Raw genomic sequence first — 22904 nt, 5'->3', positions numbered from 1 at the left:
CTAGCCATGAAACCATGAAATCCCAGTACCTTATTCTTTCAGAAACACTTGATAAAGCGCCTTTGTTCGATGACCCTTATGAGAACTCAGGAGATGGCTGTTGTCTGAGTTCTGTATCTATAGATGGGGATGCCAAGGGCCCCATCGTAACCTTGATGCAATGATGCCTAGGGGCTCAGAGCAGAGCTGGGAGCTTCCATGCCGCTCTGTGCGCAGAGGAACAGGCTCTATCGGCGGTGTTGTGTGTGTGTGTGTGTGTGTGTGTGTGTGTGTGTGTGAGAGAGAGAGAGAGAGAGAGAGAGAGAGAGAGAGAGAGAGAACCCAGGACTAGGGAGAGAATTCTGGAGGTCATTGGTTGGGTAAATTGCCGAGATGCTCCCAGAAGCAGAGAGCTTGAAGGGTGGAAGAATGTGTTTGAAATAGGGTAGGTGGCAGCCATTCTACAGAGACGTTGAATCCACCTGGGCCAGAGGCTAGACAGAGGGGGCAAAATTCGACAGGCCTCGCCTTCTTGGCAGGCACTGAGGAGCCCAGATGTAGTGCTCAAGCCTCTGGAGGCTTTCCAAGGGGCAAAAGCCGGCCCAGTGCCCCCCACCCCCGCAAATCCCCTGACAGACACACACACACACACACACACACACACACACATGCTGCCCCATAGGCGGCTCTTAGCTGGTATCACATGCCCCAGCGCTGTCTGGCATGGTCTCTATAGGAAAGAGTACATGGATCGGGGCTGGAGAGATGGCACAGGGCTGTTGCTTGCCTCGCACACAGTCAACTTGGGTTCAGTCTCCAGTATTGCATAGGACCCCCAAGCCCTGCCAGGAGCGATCCTTGAGAACAGAGCCAAGGACAAATCCTGAGTGGTACCAGGTGGGGTCCGCCAACTCGTACAGAATAGGAGTCAGGGCTGTGAGGGGGTGAAGACGCCTGTGAAGGAGGCTGGTGCTTCCTTCTCCATAGTGTCACCGCGGAGGAGACCTGCCTGGGTCTGCTGGGTTCTGAAGCTACTCTGTGCCCCCTGGGAACTCTCTTCCCTCATCTCCCAGGTGACAGCAGTACAGCCCTTGAATCCAGAGCCCGGTGCTTTCAGAGCACATCCCCTGGCTTGGTGGCCACCCCTTTCCAGTGACACGCAGTCACTGCTGTTGCATAATCTCCCGGGGCGGGGCGGGGGGGGGGTGGGCAGGGCAGCATTCTGCAAGGCACGTGTGCACCAGAGAAGGGGAAGCGAGAGGGGAGGGGGAGTTTTGCTCTGTGCCCAGACCGTGGCAGAGGGGCGGGGGTGGGGGAGAACCCCAAAGAGCTAGGAAACATCCCAAAGACAGGAGCCCTGGAAGCTGAGGGCGTTGAAGAGGTTTGTCTCACACACCTAGCTCCACACGGGCTTTTAAAACGCTCTTTCAAACATGCCTCTTGCGATAGAGACGTCAGCTCCCAAGGCACGAATCTTGGTGGCAGGCTCCATGTTCAGCTGTCCAACCTCATTCCCCTTGCCCGAGTGAGTGTTCCAGAGAGAGGAGGCCTGTCCTGATCCCCCCCAAACAGAGGTTCCAGTTAGCGGTGCAGCAGGTGGGAAGTCAGCTGTGTGGCCGGCGTCTGGAAGACCATCGGGAGACGCGGAAGGAGGCCCGCTTCTCTCCGGCCCCACCGCACTGCACCTGCATGGCGATGGCTGTGGAAGCTAGTGGCCCACACCCTCCCCTCCACCTGGCAAGGGAGGGAGTGACAGGGATGCTCAGACTCACTGACGGGCAGGGACTCTGTGTGGCAGCACCAAGGCCGGGGCTGCCCTGCGTCCTCTGACTCCAGCCCATCACCGTTGCCCTAAGATGACTGACCCCCAGCCTTGGTACGGGCCAAAGCCCTTCCTCTATGTTGAGAGATTCGGGGACCCTCTGTTCTGCGGCCCCCAAACTACCCCTTTGTCATGCACTGGAACCACAGCAGAGTCTCCCTGAGAAGGGGTTGGGGTTTGCAGTCACTTGTCCCTGGACTGAGGCTTGGGGCCGTCAAGAAAAATGCCTAATTGTGGATCATTCTGGATTTCCTAAGGAAACAAAAGTAACTCTTTTATATCTTTGTTTTGAGGCCCCTAATAAATGAGATGTGAAACAATAGTATCTTGCCCTGCACTCCGCTCAGCTCCATAGGCTAAAAAAGGCTATTCCTCTCTCTGGATGGCGGGTACCCGTGTTTCCCTGGCTGGCCTGCGCATGGGCAGCCAGTCTCTCGCCCCTTCACTCAGAGATGCCTCAAGCAGCTGCTGCCTGCCTGTCACATCATGCACCATGGGGGGTGGGACCGACAGACCAGCCAAAACCTGATCTCCAGCGAACACTTCATGCAAGGGTGAGAGACAGTGACCCGGATGGTGGCCGTTGGGTTCCCCAGAGACAGGCAGGCAAAACAGTATATTGACTTGATTGAAAAGTAGCCCCTGTCGGTTCCAGCGGGACCTTGTCGGGCTGCTTTAAAGCAATTTTGCTTTGAGAAACCATTTTATTCACCGGGCAGGTAACTCATGTGCGCGTTGGTGGGAGCGGGAGAGAGCCCTGTGCCTCAGAGATGAGCGGGTGGCTTGGGGGGGGGGGGGGGCTAGCGACCCTGCAGAGAGCAGAAGGGTCATCTTTGATAGCTGTCAGGCAGAACGAGGGCAGTTGGCATTGCAGAATCTCGCCGCGATGACTGTCACCTGTGTCTGCCGCTCTGGACCCTGGCCCAGCGCAGCTGGAAGGTTACATGCAGCATTTCATTCACTCCTCTGACAACGGCCAGAAGTTGCCAAAGAGGCAGCTGAGATTCCGGGAGGCCAGTGTCCATCCAGAGTCACGGGGCCAGCAGCTAACCCAGCCCTGTAGAGTTCTGAGTTGGCCGCCAGGGATGGCAGCTTACTCCGCCTCACGTGGCTTCTTTGACTGTGGAGGTCAGCCACGCTCGGGGTAGTCAGGTTGTGGAAAGGTGGGCAGACCTGAGGTGATAAAACCCCGAAGTAAAAGGTCTCACATGAGCGAATCTGGCCTGGCTGCCAACAGAGGCTGAGCCTTACTTTGCTTCTCAACTTTTTAAAAATAAATTTTATTATTATTATTTTTAAATGAATCACTGTGAGGTACAGTTACAGACTTACAAACTTTTGTGCTTATGTTTCAGTCATACAGTCATCAAGTACCCATTCCTCCACCTGTGTCCATTCTCCACCACCAATGTTCCCAGTATCCCTCCCGCCACCCCCACCCCATCCCCCTGCCCCCCGCCTCTGTGGCAGGTGCATTCCCCTTTGCTCTCTCTCTCCTTTAGGGTGTTGTGGTTTGCAGTACAGGTATTAAGTGGCCATCATATTCAGTCTATAGTCTACCTTCAGCACACATCTCCCATCCAGAGCTGGCCCTCCAAGCATCCTTTACATGGTGGTCCCTTCTCTATCTGAGCTGCCTTTTCCCCCAGCGTGTGAGGCCGGCTTCCAAGCCATGGTTGCTTCTCAACTTTCCAATTGGTTTCCAGTGTTATGACACAGCTGCAGTTAGCCATGCGTGGACAAAGGCCCGCACTCTGGGAACTTCTGGCTCTTGGTCCCAGCTTTGCGGCTTCCCTCTGGGGACACTTCTGGGATGCTGCCCCGCCCGTGGGTTTCCTTATCTGCAGGAGGGAGATGACCCCAGGTTTCTTCTGTGTGAAGATGGAAGGAGCGAATGCATTTCACTGACATCACACACGTCCATCTTTTTGCCTCTGACTCACTCTCTGACCCACCGAGGCCTGATCCTGGTGATGGGCGTCTGTCTTGTTCCTCCTGGGAGTGAGTCACACCCTTCCCTTCTCAAGGAAAGCTGTGTTAAAGAGTGCTTGGAAAAAGTCAGGAAAACTTATTCATAACCCTACCAGTATAACTCAAAACTTGGTATCATTTTACGAATTCCACTCCAGATTTTCGTTTTCATATCAGTACCCTTTTTAGTCCAGCAATGCAGCTAGCTGAAATGTATAACTTTGTGCTGTACCCTTTTTCCTCCTTAGCATATGTTAAGCATTTTCCCCCATTGCTGGTTGTCATTTGCCTCGAATGGTGGTTGTCATCATAATTTTTTAGTGGGTATCACCTTATATTCCATCCGGAGCTTATAATTTAATGAAGTCATTCTAATTTTAGACATTTAGGCTTCTGGAGGGCTTCCTTTTTTCTTTGCTGCTACAGTGTTGCTTCAGCTCTCTCTTTCCTCCCCACTTCTCTCCCTTTCTCTCCGTGGTTTGAAAGTTTTTAATGCTGTGACTTTGTAGCAAAACCAAGAAGAGAACTTAGAAATGTTACTGTTTGGCTTGGTTTGATTGGGGGCGGGGCACACCTGGCAATGCACAGGCTTACTTCTGGCTCTGGGCTCAGGGACCACTCCTAGCAGGGCTCAGGGGACCATATGGAATGCTGGAGATCAAACCCCGGTTGGCTGTGTGCAAGGTAAGTGCCCTACCTGTCATACTATGGCTCTGACCCCAGCGTTGTATTCTTGTTACTATTATTTTCTCTTGGGGCTTTTGTTTTCCCCAGTAAAGGATGACAAGTCAATGAAAGCCAGTGACTTCAATTTTATATAAGTGATGCTATTTAAAGAGAAAAACAGAACACTAATATAAAAGAAAAAGCAGTTAGTCACGTAGCTGGGTTTACCCTCAGTCCTGTTGAAATGGAAAGTGCCACTTGAATCAACATTTCCCTGAAGTCTCATTTCTAGTCCCTGCCTGGAGCTGTTATTTCACGGTTGCAGGCTGGCCTCTGCACCCAAGTTTGGGCAGCAGAAACTCTGCCACAGACACTGACCCAGGGAACCTCACCTTTGTCAGTCACCTGCTGGTGGCTTTTGGGGAGCCCCTCAAAAGCATCTGTTGAGAATTTTTCTTTAAAATGTCGGGATGGAGCTTGAACTTTCTCTGCCAACTTTTCTGTCTCCTAGGGCAGGAAGGGGCGACTGGGAAATGTCAGCCCAGGATGGGGAGGGAATGGGGTCCCGACTCCTCCAGCAGAGCCTGACTTCTAGGACCTGAGCATTTCAGCGTGGGTGATCCTGGGAACCTACTGTTTTTCCACAACCTGCTTCTAACCTCTTGAGCATCCTTATGCCTTTTCCTTAACTAAAAACTAGTTTTAAAAGAAAACCACTGTCAGCATTCTTATGCAGGTCCCTTTCCAAGCCCTTACCGCTTGCTTGCTCTTCAATCAGCTCGTGTTCCTGTGTTCGCCCTTGAACACACGTCTCTCTTGCTTGTGTCTGGGTATTGTTGTTTGGTTTTGGGTTTTGGGGGGATTTTTTCTTATTTGCTTGAGTATTTCTTCTCTGGAGATGCCTGTGTTCTTTCTCGAGCATGGACTTTTGGAGTTCTTAGCTTCAGGAGACTCTACACCTGTTTTTCCCCAGAGCCTACATTTACTATGATTCACGGCTTTAGCCAGAGGTTACTGTGGGCAAACAAATATTTATTATTACCACTGGGTTCCCCAAACATTCATTTTCAGCCTTTAATTGCAGGGGGCTTTATCTTGTGCATGAATCTTCCACTTAACATAAAATATGTAGGGCCAAAGACACAGTACAGTATGTACACACACTTACCTAGCATGGGGGCAGTCTGCTTTGTCCCCTGGCACCCCATCTGGTCCCCCCGGAGGGATCCTTGAGCACAGAGTCAGGAGTAATCCCTGAGCACTACTGGGTATGGCCAAGGAACAATAGCAACAACAAAGGAAAATGCATGCCAGGGAAAGCTCGGCTGAGTCACTGGGCTTGTGAGTTTGAAGCTCCCCTTGAACTTGACCCAGCTCAGTGGCTTGGTGACTTCCCCGCCCGCTCTGAGTGAATTAGGGTGTCCTGTGTTTGGGTTCTCCAGGGGAAGATGAAACCAGGTGTCAGTGGAGTGTGGAAGCTCAGGCAGAATCTCAGGCTCACTGAGGCCATGCTGTGTGGACGCAGTGCTGTGTGGTCCCCTCTGGAAAGAGGGCAGACGGCTTCTCTCCCTCCCCCTCCTTTCCCTGGAACCCCAGACTGCGAATTCTCCCTGAGCAACTCCGTGATGGCTTATGCTTGGGACCTGAAACTCAGACCCCTCACTGTGCTTAAAGATTCTTGTGACCTCTCACCTCTCACATCTTCTCTCCTTGGTCATCCTTCCTTCTGGCCGGGTCAGGGTAGCCTTCAGTTCACTCCCCTCCCTACCAGTTTGCAGCATCTTTTCTGCATAGTAGAGGCCTTTGCAAGGGTCCTCCGTGATGGAGTTTGAGTCAGAACTTTGCTTCCTCACCTGGTTCTCAGGGACCCACTTCCATGGGGCATATCAGGCTTCTGAGCCTTTGTTTGTGTTTGTTGGGGCCAAGCTGAGAGCAAGGGGTGCCCACATGCACCTCTAAACCTCTGGTGTATGACCCTACAGCTGTGGTCTGTCTTGCCCACACCTGCTTCCCTGGGGCCCTACACTCCATGATCCCAGACCTTGCTCCATAGCCCACCCAAACTCCAACTCATCTTCCCCATCTTGGTATTTTCTTCTTTTTTCTTGTCTTTTTTGGCTTTGGGGCCACACCTGGCTCTGCACTCAGCGACCAATCCTGGCAAGCTACTTCTAGTTCTGCACTCTACTTCTGGCTCTGTACTCAGGGTTCACTCCTGACAAGCTCGAGGGGGACCATTAAGGGTGCCAGGAACCGTACCTGGGTCAGCCATGTGCAAAGCAAACACAATGCCCACTCTACTATTGCTCTGGCCTCCATCTGTGTACTTTTTTTTAAAAAAAAAAATAGAAACCTGCTTTGCATCTTGTTCAAAGTAACTGAAAGCGTGGCCACTAAAAGCATTTCTCTTCACAAAGCTGAGAACATTCTATTTATTCTGGGATTATTCCATTCTCCGACCCTCTTAAGAAGACAGTGCTCAGAGATCACTGATTCTGCTCGTTTAACGTGCTAGTATCTGAGTCTGCTGAGGCTTGAGCAGTTGCTCCAGCACCTTTGGAGTTGCCAAGTGAAGACAGCAGGTAAGCACACACGGCAGCAACTGCGGGCTTGGAAATAGCAGAGGTTTCACCTCTTCTGTGCAGGTAACCTTTTCTTATTTTTGGGCACTTCAGAGAGAGCAAGACCCATGTTAAGCACCTCAGCTTCTGTATGGGACCTACTCTCAGAGGTAAAAAAAATGCAGTGAGTGTGGTCCAGAGTGATAGTGCAGTGGGTAAAGTGCTTGCCTTGCATGTGGCCAACCCAGAGTCTATCTCCAGCATCCCATATGATTCCCCAAGAGTCACCAGGAGTAGCTCCTGTGTGCAGAGCCAGGAGTAAGCCCTGAGCACTGCCAGGTGTGGCACAAAATTTAAAATAAAAAAAAGCAGTTATCACATATCACATGTGCCATTCACCAGATATTTGCCTGTTGGTTGTCCCATAAGGAACAGGAGGCCTTGCAATATTTGTATCCTGCTTCTCGCAACAGAAGATGACCTGTCAGCATCTAGGACCCAGCACCACTTTCCTGACCTGTGGCCCAACATACTCTCCCTGCTCCACAGTAACCAGAAATCGAAGGGAGGCAAAGGGTCTGGTTCTGTTCCCCAGGTGCCCTGCACCCTCCCAGCTCAGTCTGCCTTATGTGCTCTCCCTGCTGGCTTGTACTGGAATTAGCTGTTTGGGCAGGGTCTTCTTTTCTTCAGTTTTCTGTATTTTACATACTGATAAATTGATTGATTTGGAGGGGCGGGGGCTTCCCAGCAATGTCCAGATATAACCCCAGGCTCTGCACTCAGGAATTACTCCTCTTGGGGGACTGTATGGGATGCCAGGGATAGAACCTGGGTGGGCCACATGCAAGGGAAACTGCTACACTATCGCTCCAAATCCCCTGCTACCTTTTGAACTTTGATGCCTGTGTCTGTCAGTTGGATCTGCCCAGTGATTGGACATGATATCTGCCAATCACCCAGCTTGCTGCTGGCCCCCTGGTTGGTTCTCAGGAAACACGCCCTCAGGGATTTCGTGTCCCTGTACTTTCTGTCTTCTGCTGGCAACCAGCAGAAGGGTCAGTCCTGCCTCCTCTGTGTCTTCTTTTCCTTCCGAATAGTCGTGGCTGGTCCCTCTGCCCTCCCGCACTTCGGGCTGCTGGGAGCAGAGCTGGCATTCCATCCTGGTTCCTCTAACTGGTTTCTATAAAAGTCTGGACGTTGGGTGGCTAGAGCAGTGTGGGTAGGGCACTTACCTTGCAGGCAGCCAATCTGGGTTTGATCCCCAGCATCTCATATGGTCCCCTGAGTACTTCAGGAGGAATTCTTAAGTACAGAGCCAGGAGTAGCCCCTAAGCATCACAACCAGGTGAGTGACCCCAAAACAAAAACTAAATAAGCAAGGGCCGGAGCAATAGTACAGTGTGCCTTGTATGCAGCCAACCCAGATTCAATTCCCAGCATCTCATATAGTCCCCGAGCACCACCAGGAGTGATCCTTGAGTGCGATAACCTCTATGCACACCAGATATTACCCAAAAAAAATTTCAAAAAAAGCCACCAAAAGCTAAACCAAATAAATAAATAAATAAGTCTGGAAGTTGAACAAAGGAGTGATGGTGCATACACAAACAGAGCTCTGAGGGGTGGTTCTGGGGGCTCTGCTCTGTGGGGAGGAGGATCAGGACCATAGATAAGGTGTAAGACTTGGGTTCCAGGTGGGATGGAAGCTGACATTTGCCACTAGGTCTCTGCAAGGCTTCCTGGAGTTCTTCCCTCATAAGCACAGTGCGTCTCTAGGGTGGAGACTATCCTTTCACACCTTTTGGATTCCTCGAGGTTGTCACACAAGAAAATTGCTACCTTTGAAATATGTTCTTCAAAATAAATCAGTGCATACACAGGATGCAAAATAAAAAATGCCAAACAGTTCAACCATGAAAGTCCGCGTCTCACCCATCTTGGACCTTTCCTATCTCCTCCTCCAGGACGCACCTTCAATAGCCTTATTCTCTGCAAGTCCAGGGATCTTTTTGCCCAAAGATAGCATCTCAAAGACATTGTTTCTGCATCTTAAAATTTTCCTCCCCCCAAAATAAATGCACAGAGAACCAACTCACTTTTTTGTATGGCTAGTACTTATTGTATGGGTAAAGTTTGCTCCATATCAATGGATGAGTTTACAGTATTTTCCTATTGCAAACAATGCGGCAGTGAATAAGCTTGCGTGTACATTCTGTGCATGTGTAAGTGTATCCATAGCGGGGGGCATTTGTAGTTGTGGAAATTCTGCCTGCCAGGGTGAGAGAGGTATTTTAAACCCCCTGGCTTCTGTTTGTCAATATGTCCTCTTTGGGTCTGAAAGAATGATGTTCACCCAGCAACGAGATCTCTTATTTCCCACCCTCTGCCAAAACTGTGTGTTTGCAGCATTTCGTTTCAGCCAAACCATATGTGAAGATAGTATTTCAGAGCCTGACTTACTTTTCTCTTACTCAAAGTTATGTCAAGTCTTTTCTTCTGTTTAAGCGCCAACTGTATCTCTTAGGCTGTTAAACCGTGCCCATTTTCCTGCTGAGGTGTTGGACTTCACTTATTATTTGTAGAAGTGGTTTTTCTATCAAGGAAATTAACCCTGTGCAATGCAAATTGCCATTTTTAAACTGCAACTGTTATTAGGTTGGTTTTTTTTTTTTTTAAGGAAAGGGCCAAGACTGCTATCTCTGCCCCTCTTCCCGTCCTCCAGACTGTGAGCCCTCAAGGACAGGACCCTGCCTGGGTCATCTGAGTCCCCAAGGAAAATTTAGTTTTTCACTGGTCTTTCTTCAGGGTCTGCTGAACTGAATCGCACTGAGATCTGGTGTTCCCCACCCTGCCCGCCTTCCCCTCTGGCTTGGGAGTTCTGGTTCCACCTCGAGCGGAAAACAATGACCTTTCTCATTGCTCACCACAGCCATGCACCTGTTTGCCCTGAACTGGCACCTGCAGCCGATGGAGGGGCAGACGTATGAGATCACGGAGGACACAGCCAGCAGTTGGCCTGTGCCAACGGACGTTTCCCTGTATCCCTCAGGGGGCACTGGCTTAGAGAGCCCTGACAGGCCAGGCAAAGGAACGGCAGAAGGTAGGGTTGCTGTGATGTCCGTGTCGTGCGTCCTCTGTGTCTGCCTTGGAGCCGAGGACACTCCATTTCTGCCCCATTGTGTGCTGACTCCCAGCTCCATGCCCGGGCGCTTCCTCCATTCTCTGCACTCCACACGGCTGCCAGTCCATTGTACCTCCGTCATGGTTCCCTGTCACTGTGAGCTCATGGCGGGGCTTGGGCTGGACTCATGTGCTGGGCGGTGTCTCATCTCATGTCTCGAGGGAAGCGGGGCTTTCCCACTGTTGGGGTGGGGGTGGGGGCATGGTGAGACTTGCAGGAGAGATCTCTTGGCTTGGGTGGGTATTCTCTGGGAGTGGGGTGTGAGCAGGTGGGTGGATGGTGCATCTGAGGTAACTGCTTCAGACCGTTGTGCTTTATTTTTATATTTATTTATTTATTTATTTATTTTGCTTTTTGGGTCACACCTGGTGATGCACAGGGGTTACTCCTGGCTCCGCACTCAGGAATCACCCCTGGCGGTGCTCAGGGGACCATATGGGGTGCTGGGAATTGAACCCGGGTCGGCTGCGTGCAAGGCAAATGCCCTACCCGTTGTGCTATCGCTCCAGCCCCCCCGTTGTGCTTTAATGGATTCCCCAATTCAGGCGTTCTAGCACTTTCCAGCCTTGAGAAAGTCACTTTATTTCCCCAAGTTTCCCCACGCCAACCCCACCCCCTGCTCATGCACGTGAGTGTTTGCACACTGCTCTCTTCAGAGCTTTTTGTTAAGAGCATTTTTCATGTCATCCTCACAGTGCACTTGTGAGGTAAGTATCGTTTTAGATGCAGAGGCTCCAGATCATTGAGTCACGTCATTTGGCCAGCATCATGGTGCCAGGGAGGGATGGGTTTGGGTCTGAGCCCAGAGCAGCACAATAGTGCTGGCTCTCACTCCTCCTCCGGATGAACCACCCGACTGACACAGGGTCACAGGACCCAGAAGGAGATGGAGATGAGGAACCGCATTGCGCAGTGCTTCTTCCCTCAGTGGTGGAAGTGATGGCGATCGGCGTACTCGCTGCTCTTGACTGGAACAACCCTAGACCTACCTCTAGGCTTCCCAAAGGTCTCTCCCATATTCCATCAACATGAAATCCTTTGATTGTCATTCAGAGTGACACAGGCCCATAAAACTGGTACTGGGGAAAATATCTGAACAAGTGGGTCAGGCCAGAGGTCTTTCTGGGCGTGTGGCCCTCCCTTCTCCTGTATCCATGGCCTGACATCTCTCCCTTATGGCCTCTCAGGCTGCACACAGGTTTAACTGCCTCCAGCCTATACCTCTCTCATCTCTGTTCCTCTTATCTCAGTTCCTTCGGGAATTACTTTGGGGTCATGACTTCTGAGCATCTGGGTCCTTTCAAGGATTTATTTGGAAATTGGTGTGGTTGGCAAGAGCTTGTATTCCTGGTTGGAGTACCTACTCATGACCTCTGAATGACCCCAAAAGCCCAGATTAGCGCTTGCCCTATTATCATGTTTAAGGGCTATGAGAATTGGGCGGCATTTTCAGAGCCAGTCAGAGCCCCTGCCTACTCTTTTGAGAAGTAAAGCCAGCCTATTCCTTTAAAATACTAAAAACTTTATTTCACCTCCTCGTGGGAGGGAGTAGGAACATGAGTGGTGCCACGAACAGAACTCTTGTCTGAAGACAAATCCCTGAGTTCAAGTTCAACAGAGTAAGAAACTAGTGATTCCTCTTCAAAGCCAGGAGAGGACCCTTCAGTCACTCAGTGGTCCCTGTCCATGGTCCTGCCTCTGCCCGATGAGCCACATGTTAGCTTGAGTTGTCAGTTGACCTGGGTGAATGTTGTAAATGAAGACCATCTTTAACTCAGATGTACAAATGCAGATTTAAGATATAGTTTCTCCTCAAGGCATTGGTAAAGAGTCTCATTTCACAAAATGTATTTTCTCCTCCCCTCTTCCCCCCATGATATCTATCAAACATTCTTTTAACGGGATTGGGTCTATCTAAAATCTTCCACTCTAATGAAATTAGTTTGTGGGTTGTTTAGGTTTGGTTTTGTTTTTTTCCCAAGGAGCAGGAGATATAGATAAGGGAGAAAATAAAATTGCACCAGCTTATTGGTTTACTTTAATTGGAGTATTTTTTGCTTAAAGGGATTATCTGTCATTACTAATGCAAATGGAAATTCTGTTTACAACCCCCTAAAATGCAATACAGTGCTGGAAAGTGGTCAGCATCAAAAGCAATTACTGTGATGAAAAAATACATCAGTCTGGCAAAGCAGAGGACAAAGCCTCCTATAGTTTATGAGCAACCACATGGTTCTTAATTTCTTTTGCCCTGGTCAAACCAATGTTTACTCGGTTTATGTTTTTCATTGTGATATTAAAAATCTATGTTCTTAGACATGTCTCTAGGGGGGAAAGTCTTTAATCCTAATGTGAATGCACATTTCCTGTCCCTTCTGAGGGCATCGGAGAGGAAGCTGATTCCAGACTTAAGATTAAAATCCCTGTTCTACAATGATGGGCAAGGAAGATGGTGCAGTGGAAAGGGTGTAAGTGGATCTTGGCAGCAGAAGTCCAGTGTTGGTGTGTCGCCCAACTTTTATTGGCTCAGTTTACTCCTGCCAGTTGCTCCATCTTCTTTGGCCACAGTTTCCCTATCTGCACAGCAAAGATGATACTCCCTTTGCTTGCGAGGATTCTTAGTGAACCAGGCCTCAACACTTACTAAGCTCCTTTCTTCTTTCTCATTCAAATCCTAAGCTGTGTGTCAGTTTTCAGAATTTCAGAGCTCCAAATAAATGATTATTCCCCCTTCACATGATTTTTAAAGGTTTGAGGTATTTTTGATTGTTTATTTGGTGTAGATTTCATACATGAGATAAGGGAGATTTCATACCAGGGAATGTCATACACAAGAAGCCGACACATAGCTAGTGAGCCACATTGCTGGCCACTGAATATTTTATTTTTGAAGGGTGTATGTTTTTATATCTGTACATATAAGTGTGTATATATATCCATACACATATATCTTCATATAATATACAAATATATGGCAAACTCATATTTTAAATGCGTTTATCATGTCTTTGAGAATAAAACATCAAGTGGAATTTAGACTAAATTTTCAAAGTAGCTATAAACCCATTTCAGGGTTGTCATGGAGTGGAAACCAAATACGGCAGTCTTTCTATATAAAGTCACAAGAACGTATGTTCTGCATTAATGACAAGAGGGGAAAAGACATTGAATAAACATGTGTTTCTGAGGCTTGAATTGGGGGGCTGGGGGTAGTGTTTTCTTCTTTCTGCAATGAAATCAAAATTGCCCATCAGTTTGAACCATGCAAATTGCTGAGCACCAACTCAGCTGGGCTCTCCAAAGTGGAGCGGCTTATTTTGATAACCAAATAAATTTCCAACAGTTGCTAAGGAAACTAAAGGATTCTTTGTGCAGGTTATTGAAGTGAAAAGAACCAGAAAGGTGGAGGGAGGGGGAGGATGTTAGTTGATTAGGAATTTAGAATCTATGTAGATAGACCTTCAGTTCCAAAAGCAGAGAGTGTGATTAGGAACTAGATGGAATTTCAGTTCTTCCCAAGCTCCCTTATTCCACCGAGCTATGCAATCATTTCCACAATTTTTAAAAGAAATTTCTTTTAGAGACGTGATTGCATATTTCTGCAGCATTGCCATGGGAAGCCTGAATGGGAATAGCTTTACAAAAGGGATTGTGATCAGTAGAATCTGCCTAACAAAGTCTAATCAGGCTATTCAGGGCCCTTAACTCTGTGTCAAGTTCTTCACACAGTTTGCTAAACTGCAGGAGGGGACCAGTGATTATACAGACCTTTTCTCAGGACTTTCATGAGCCATTGACTATTGCCCCTTAATTTTAGGGTCCCTTTGCCTTCATACAAAATATTGACTCCTTGGACCCCAGGATTTTAGGGATCTTTTTTCAGTCAGTCTTGGTTCTCCCTGTACTCACCTTACCATTTAGCTGGACAGTGAATTACACTGGTTGCTTGCTCTGAAGTAGGTCCAGCTCACCTATTTGAGCCTGGAGAGTTTTATCTAATTATTCATCAACTGAATGCTTGGAGAAACCAAGTAAAGAAGGACCTCCACCTTACCCCACGCACCCGGAAACTCATCTCCAAAAATTTTCTTAAGCCTCCATAGCCCTAGTGTATACATTCGAATAGAGTAAGAATTAACTGAACTGGTATATATAAATCTCAATAAATAGTAGTTACTGCTGCTGCTACTACATCTACTATCTTTATTACTGCTACTACCATTTCCTCTCCCCAGAAGACCAGTCTCAAACACAGACGGAAAAAAAATCTTCTCATACACAACACTTCTCCAACTGTCGGTGCCTTTGGCTTATCTCGTTGTTCCACTTCGAGTAGGTTGACTATGCTGTGCAATAGTTTCACTCCTTGTGGTCACAGATTAGTGTTGAAAATTAAGAACAACGAATCTCAGATGATAGGATCTGCCAAGTGGAGGGCAGCATGGGTGTTCAAAGGGAGAACAGGCAGTGAAGCGGGTGTCACTCTTAATAATCCTGGGTGCCGCCAGCAAGGCAGTGGTACTTGGCCAAGTCTCCTTCCCCTCCCTGTTCTAAGTCTGGGGCAAGGGCTGGCAGGCAGGAATGATGGAGGTTATGTTCTCAGATCTGGTTTCTCCTTCCCTGCCTTGAAGCTGGTCGCTGGTCCCTGTCTCTAGGAAAAAGGCCACTTTGGAAGTAGTGACCCAGAGAAGTTCTCCCCAACCCAGCCAAGAAAGTCAGGGTCCTGGCCTGGTCAAGTCCTAGACCAGAATTTACTTTTTTTTAAATCTTATACTCACCAAAGGCAATTCCTTGCTCCCAGTTTGGTCTGTTTAGCTCAACTACTAGAAATACTAGAAAAGACTGTTTCTCCTTTGCCACCCCTGGGGTGGAGCACTCTAGATACACCACATGTCCAGAGATCTCAGGCTTGACCTCTGACCTACTAAGTCCCAGGGTTTACCTGCTACCATAGCTGTCACCTGTAAGCATGCTTGGGGGAGACGTACTGTGCAGACTTCTTCGAAGCTGTGTCAAAAGCTGGGAGGAGTTTTCATGATTTCTTCTTAGCTGTCAGGGATTCCTTGAATGCAGACACTCTGCATTCCTGCAGCTCTCCCTCCCCCTCTCCAGATCCCTTGCCCTGTTCCCTCACAGCCTTGTAGCCCCAGGGTGGATTCATTTCTACCTGGATTAGAGGGAAGAAAGGACTGACATCAGGAGCCTTAAAACAGCTAAGGACGGATGTGAACATAATTCACTCCCATCTTAACGCTTTGTGAATTTGGCTTCTGTCTTTGAACTTTGAACCAGAATTCGGTGGTTTGTGGTGTGTCTGCATTTTTAAGGTAAAAAGTCTGGGCCACATTCCTTCCATAAAGGAATAAACGCAAGCCCTTTCTCAAGCTAATGACAGGATTTTATTGAGAGCACGCATTCAAACTTTTTTTGTTGTTGGCATATTTTTAATTAAAATAACATTTAACGGTTTGAAGCTAAAAACCTGATGTTTCTGCCTAGGAGTTTATAAGGGAATGATAACATATGGAGAAGTTTAACATTCAAATTGAATTTTATTATTTAAAACAGTAAAATATTTTATGACTACAACAATGCCCTGCCAAGCTCCATTTCAGCATCAAATGTGCTTTGTAAGGAATCTTACAAAGCTAGGGGGGAAAGGCATTTAATTTCTTATTCCCCAAATGCTTTTTACAAAAAGTTCCCACAAACGTGTCTCCTTTACAAATGGATTCTTGCTCTCAGAGCGTCTCTTGGATAATTTCCAAAGCATGCTCAGAGGGTGCCTTCAGATGACAAAGATGATGGGGTGTTGCCCAGTTGGGGCTTGGTAAAGTCCCCAGGAGGGGTCTTTGCCCCTCCCTGTCATCTCCTCTGCCCTCTTCCTGCTCCTTAGAAGGCTGGCGTTTGGCAGGAAGTTCGGGTTCCTGTTGTTCATGTGTGAGTGTGCTTCATGCCTAAACAGACTTGGCACTTGAGGTACCCCAGTGAAAACTGCTGCTCTCCTGATTGGCCACAGAGATCAGCAGGAAGGTGGACTCTTGCCCATAGCCCCAGCAACTTGCAGGTTTAGGCCTGTTGAAAGGACTAAGTGTGTCACAGACTGGGCCTGGGAAGTGGAGATATTCCCTCAACTTGACCTACATTAGCACAAAAATGATGTTCAGAGTCCCCCATCTAAACAGAAATATCCCCCCCCCATCACCAATGGATACTTCCTTTTCCTCCCATTCCCCGCCTCTACCCTGCTCCCATCTCAACCCCCGCTCACGTATCTCAGCCACAGAATGCGGCTTGCCCATACACACAGACTCCTAGACTTAGCAACACCGCCCCCTGCTCTGGTGGTGCACCCGTGGCTAGCAGGGAGGCTTTCTGAGTTGTAAATTTAATAACAACACCTCATTCCCTCTGTCTTTCTGCTTAAGCATTCACATTCTTGCTTGCACGCACGTACATACGGAGCCAGTGTCTTGTGATCTGCAATGATTATTTTTAGGATCAAAATATATCTTAACAAGCTGTGGATTATGCAGTAAACAGATGGCCCTTGGGGAGGACCCATACTGCTTGGAAGAACGTACATTTTTAGCGAAACAATTTGAGCATCACTGGAAGAATTCTGCATATTCTGGCTCTTCAAAGGGGCTGGGAGTGGGGGCCTGGGAGTGGCCCACTGTGTGTGTGTGTGTGTGAGGGTGCTGGCTCACTCGGATGCCCTGCTCCCCACTCCCCTGGGGCTAACCATGATGTCATTGTCTTCCCCTCCCCATGTCTTGGTAGGAAAGCCCAGTAGTTTTTTTCCAGAGGACAGTTTTATAGACTCCGGAGAGATCGACGTGGGGAGACGGGCTTCCCAGAAGATTCCTCCCGGCACCTTCTGGAGATCTCAGGTCTTCATCGACCACCCCGTGCACCTGAAATTCAACGTGTCTCTGGGAAAGGCTGCTCTTGTTGGCATATATGGCCGGAAAGGCCTCCCTCCCTCACATACACAGGTAACTAGATCCCGTTCATTCTGCCAGCCCTGGGCATTTCAGTGCCAGCCCGTGCACCTTCAGGGAGACTGGCGCCAGGGCCGGGAGACAAGGCTGTGGTTGGGGCTGCCTCTAGCATGCACCTCACTCAGGTGCCATTCCTGATACCACACGGTCCCCTGAGCACTGGAGGGAGCAGCCCAGGATGGGGTGGACTGGGGGTCCCCAACATCAGCCGCATCGCCAGCTCAAGGATCAACACTTGCACTGAATCAAGAGCCTGACTGACCAAGAACCATCAGCAGGGTCCCCAGACCTGAGTACATTGGGAAAGTCACCGCCACCCCCCTAAGAAAAGCAGCCCAGCCCAATGCTTCAACCTAGATCCTCCAGTGCCAAACGGGACCTTCTTGCATTTGTTTTTAAACCCCGTTCATCCCCATACCCCTCTCAGAACCCAAAGTTTAGGTGAATAGGGTAGTTGGGGCTTTGTAAGAAACCAGGAAATCTCACAGTAGCTTTCCTGTTATTTGCTAGTCTCCTGAATTTCTAGGAAATGGGATGGAGGAGGGAAAGGGAAGTATTTGGGCCAAAAAGACCTGGATTTAAATTCTCAACTGTGTGAACCTCAGGTCTGCTGGTTTTCCTCTACAAGCAAGTTCCCAGCTTGCAGAGACAGGAAGACCAAAGCCTATCAGCAGGACTGTGGTCAAGAGTCAAAAAATAGCACGAGCAGGGCAGCTAGTGTAGATCTGACAGAGAATAAATGGTCCTTCTCTGGTTTCTCACATTCCTTCTCTCCTTCCAGGTCACACATTTACTCAGACATGTGGGTGCCAGAAACACTTGGAAAACTCATCCAGGCTGATGCTTGCATTGGCAGTTACAAAGATGGAGAGCACACACTCCAAGGGCCTTAGTTCTGGGGCTGGAATAACATAAACCATGTTTATACTCAGCATGTGTTTCAGAAGAAAATTAGTTTTATAGTAATCATTTAAGATTTTTGTTTAAAAATATAACTAAATAGATAGCTACATTTTTTAAGGAAGAAAGAATAGATGGATGGAAGAATGGGTGGCTGGCTGGATAGATGGATGGATGGATGGATGGATGGATGGATGGATGGATGATGGGGCATATTAATGGACAGGTAAAGGAATGGACAGACAGATAAAAGGATGAAGGGGCAGAAGGATGGAGGGAAAGATAGGTGGATGACATGTGTACAGATGATTGATGGATGGGTGGGTAGATGGGCAGGAAGACTGTGAATAATTACTTAATTTGCTTGCAAGTAGGGCAGTGGAACTTACCCACCTACCTGCTGTTAATGCTACTCTTGAGTCTGGCTCTAGCAGGTTCAAATCAATCGGCAATTATGTTTGACACAGCATGTAATTATTGATAGAGTTTTGAGCTAATCCAGTTTTGTTCCCCTCACACTGCTCCCTCAATCAAGAGCAGTTAGAGAGAATCACTAACAAAAGGAAGTGAGCTGCCAGTCAGGGTCCGTCCTCACGTCCTGCCACTGAAGGTGCCTGAGCCCCAGCCCCGGCCCTGCCCTCACTCTCTCCATCACCGAGGGCGGGGCCTCTCACTGCGTTCCCAGGAGAAGCATGGTTGGCCCAGCACAATCTCTGCCAGGGAAGGATTTGCCACCTATTTGCCAAGATCAAAGCAAAAGGAGCTGTAGGCTAATCTGCTAGCTCTGTTTCACTCCCAGATGGTCCTGAGGCTGCAGGGATGCAGCTGGGATTGGTCCATCCCCTCCGGCTGGCGCAGCCCTCTATCCTTCTCCGGCCCCTGTGGGAGCTGAGCCTCGGGGAGCCGCCCCTGCATTAACCACGCTCTCTTTGAACTTCAGTTTGACTTTGTGGAGCTGCTGGATGGAAGGAGACTGCTGAGCCCGGAGGCACGGAGCCTGGAGGGGCCCCAGCGCCAGTCCCGGGGCGTCGTGCCCCCCTCGAGCCACGAGACCGGCTTCATCCAGTATTTAGATTCGGGGACCTGGCACCTGGCATTTTACAACGATGGGAAGGAGTCTGAAGTGGTTTCCTTTCTCACCACCGCCATTGGTAAGGAAGGCAGCACTGGGGACCATGTGCTGTGTCTCTTTGGGTGGGACAGACTTGGAGGTGCTGGGGCTAGAGCTGATGAAGGACCAGCCTTGCCCAGCACTAGAGATGCCCCTACCCCAAGCCTGGCATGAGGCCTCCTGGCCGGGCTCACTGAGAAACAGAAAAATGGATGTTGAGCATCCAGGACAGATGGAGACCCTCTAAGCCCCAGGCCCTTGCCCGCCTTGCTGGATCCCTCCCTGGGCCTCTTTGCGTGTGGGGCCACAGATGCCTTTAAAGACCCAAGGTGGGAGGCACCAACAGGAATCCTACGTGCTGGGCAGATGGAGACCACCTCTCTTTAGTCATCACTTCTCTGGAAAAACTCTCTTATCCTTATTCTCATGTGGTTCCACTCACTCCTTTGCGTTTTGGGGGTTTGCTTTTGTGTGTGCGTTGAATTGGGGGTTTAGAGCATGGGGGCTTTGTGTGGCTTTCCCCTCCCTTCCTGTCAGTTTTGTTAAGAAGCCAATAGCAGTGTAGACGAGAAAAGAGCATAAAGGCTTGGAGAGAATGGGAGACCAGCATCGTGTTGAAGCTGCGGTGGGGACGCAGTCTGAGAGATGGGAGGTTTACTGGGAACCCGGCGGCCAGCCGAGCAATGTGCATCATCGAGGGTCAGCACGCAGAAGGTGGTCACGACTCTCAGCAAGCACCTGGGCATCTCTCAGGCTGTGTGTCAGTTCCCTGGAACCTTTCTCTGCTTCCTCATGTGTACAGACAGGTGGAATCCGCTTTCCTTCCCACCGTGCATTGTAGTGGTAGTCATGGTGTTGGCCCAGAAATCAGTGTCTTAGAGTTTCTAAAGAGGCACCAGGGCAGGGCTGGGGTGATAGTACAGAGGGCCGAGTGTTTGCTTTGCACATGGCTGGCCCCGGCACTCCAGATGGTTCCCTAAGCACCACCAGGAGTGAACTTTCAGCACAGATCCAGGAGTGAGTCCTGAGCACCACCAGGTATGGTTGCCCCCAAAGCAACAACAAAAATAACAAACAGGAGAAAGAAGGCACCAGGACAGAGTCTGGAAAATCAAGTTTGGACAAGCCACTGTACCTGGGAAGGACCTTCTGCTGAGTGCAAAGCTCTGTGTGCTTTAGAGCTGCCCCAGAACTCCATCTCCAGGACTGCCAGTCTCTCAGCCACGAGGATGCAGTTAAATAAAAGCCTCTGGGTCTTCTCCTTGGGTACACAAGCTCTCACCAAACCTGGGTGGTTTTTTTTTTTAAATCAAATTTACATTGACTGGTTGCTGGTTTCCAGCATCATAGAGGTTCAGGGATTTAGCTTCAGCCCTTGATCTGTGCCTCGCCATTATGCCCCCATCAAAGTTCAGGGCCATGCCACCACCAAAAAGCCCTCTGTCCTCAATTCCCTCACCCACCCTCCTTCCCTCTGGAAACTGTCATTGTGTGTACTGAGCTAGTGATTAGTTTTGTTGTTTCTTGCCAGTTTATTTGCTGTCATTATCCATATTCTGTCTCTGAGTGAAAGAAACCTTTCATGGTCTTCACTTCCTCATTTTGTTCCATCTAATCATCCTCGAGAAGCACCACATTGTTCCCAAGGACTCTGGGTACCACAGAGCTCACCCCTGACCAGGCAGAAGCTCCTCTTTCTCTATGGCAGAGCCGTGTTCCACTGGGCATCGGCCACAGCGCTGTTATCTGGTCGCCTGTCCCCTGCCTCTTGGAGCACATGGGTATGGGAAAGGGACTTTCTAATCAGCATCTCAGCCCCTTCGAATGAACAGATGGAGTCAGACCCTGGCTCTTTCTTTTCAGGCCATCTGCCCCTTGTTTCGCTTGCAGAGTTTTACTTCGTATCAGCAAAGCAGCAGCAAATGCCTTTCCAAAAAGATGGGGGTGATGTATATAAGTTTCCTCACTCAATTCAGGCTCAGTAGCTGCCTTCTTGCCCCAGCACCATGAAGGCCCTGGGACAGAAGAAGGGGACCCACTGTTGCCATTGTGTCTGGAAGCCTGTCCTGGTCATTGTCTCTGGGAGTTGGAAGTGCAGGACCTGGGACATGCTCTTCTCTGCCTCTCTAAAGTTCCCATGGTCGTTGGGGTTGAATGTGTCAGTGGTGGATGGTGGGAACTGTGGGCTTGGCGATCTCTGCACCCTGGGTCCCTCCTGTTGCAGTACAGACGTGTATGCAGTTCTGCATTCAACACTCTGGTGTTTTAACCCTGTGCGCGTCTCTGAGTTCTCTGGCTCAAGATGTCTTGAGAGTCTGGAATCGGCAGATGCCACCCAGTGGTCACTAATGCCACGGAGACCCAGGATGCAGCTTTGGCCCCATCACGGCACCCCTGCTTGAGTTCTAGTCAACAACACAGTTCCTAAAGAGGTGCAGAGTATGTCCGGCTCTTAGTGCGACCTTCTTGCCATCAAAACTCTTTATTTTTAATAACCAAGCACAAATGCAGAAGGCTATGAACACAATCCCCCAAAGATCACTCCTTTTAATTAGGAGATGCATTACAGAGAAATGGAAAGCAGGTAGGGTTCGGTACTTTTGCCAGCCTTCGGCTTGTCGGAGCTTGCTAACCTGTTTTGTCATAATTAAGGAGAAGGTTTTGCTTTTCCCTCTTGGTCCTCCCATTCTCACCTAAATGATGAAATTTTCCTTTGCCTCCCTTAACCCTGTGGTATCTTTTAGAGCAGGAAGGCTATATTGTGCTTTTTAGATGCAGTGTGTAGTGCAGTGTTGTTAGCATGCAGGCCTGGGGGGTGGGGTGGAGGGCTGGCATCTTTAGATTCCAGGGCAGCACCTAGAGATAGACATCACATGATTCGTGTGGACAGACACCGTTTATCTGTTCAGAGCGTGTTACAGGTAGCAGAACGAGAGCTTGGGCAGAAGGAGAACCCAATGTTGATCTGGGACGTCTCTTTATTTCCAACGCTGTTGTATGATAGGATCACTTAACTAGCTTGAAACTAAGATTCCTCGGCCTTTTTCCCAGAAATGATAGTCACGGAGATCTGAGTAGTGGCCAAGTGACTCCGAGCCAAAGGTCCATCCACTAAGCTTCAGAAGCAAGCACTTTCGGAGCACCCCTGGCCATCCCTCCCACCACTGTCCACACTCGCTCTGTGATGATGGCCACATCACCTCTCTCAGCCTCACTTTTCTCTTCTGGAGAATGAGATTGGACCCGTGCGCTCTGCTATTGTGAAGCTCAGGGAGCACAAGCCAACACCCGCGCCAGAAACATTCTCTCCCGGTCGTTCCTCCTGCCTCCCTTCTTGTACATTTTCTCTGACCTGTCTGCATGTCTGCAAGTCACGGTGATTGCTTAATGAATGCCTCTATTTTTTTCCCTGAATACAAAAACAGACTGATGCTGAGGTTGCTATTAATCCCCCACCCCACCCCCAGCCCCCAGCACTGAGTCTCAGCTGTCGCTGATCGTTACCTGTGAGCACCGAGCTATAATTTGTCACGGCAGGTTAATTAAAAGTTTCGGTCTCATTTTAGTGAAGTCATTATGGTCGTGGTGTACAATTGTAGCTCTCAGGTTTGCTTAGCACACAAATTGAAATCCTACCCTCCCTTCACGAAGTGCTTAATGTGGAATGTAGAATTTCAGAAGATCTGAAGATGTCAGAATCCAGAGTTTT

The 22904-nt window shown here is 49.1% G+C and overlaps 1 protein-coding gene across 6 annotated transcripts in view; it reads left to right on the top strand.

Moving 5' to 3' along the window:
* TENM4 (teneurin transmembrane protein 4) overlaps positions 1-22904 on the top strand; it is a 708342-nt gene that overhangs the window by 528672 nt on the left and 156766 nt on the right. For all 6 annotated transcript variants that reach the window (XM_055123102.1, XM_055123103.1, XM_055123101.1 and 3 more), the window contains 3 exons: positions 9929-10099; positions 16964-17178; positions 19025-19235. In XM_055123102.1, the coding sequence (XP_054979077.1) occupies positions 9929-10099; positions 16964-17178; positions 19025-19235 (597 nt within the window). The remainder of the gene's footprint in view (positions 1-9928; positions 10100-16963; positions 17179-19024; positions 19236-22904) is intronic.

Source organism: Sorex araneus, chromosome X (genome assembly GCF_027595985.1).
Source record: "Sorex araneus isolate mSorAra2 chromosome X, mSorAra2.pri, whole genome shotgun sequence".
In the NCBI taxonomy this organism is placed as follows: domain Eukaryota; kingdom Metazoa; phylum Chordata; class Mammalia; order Eulipotyphla; family Soricidae; genus Sorex; species Sorex araneus.
The sequence above is the reverse complement of the archived record's forward strand: the minus strand, read 5'-3'. Positions and strand labels throughout refer to the sequence as shown.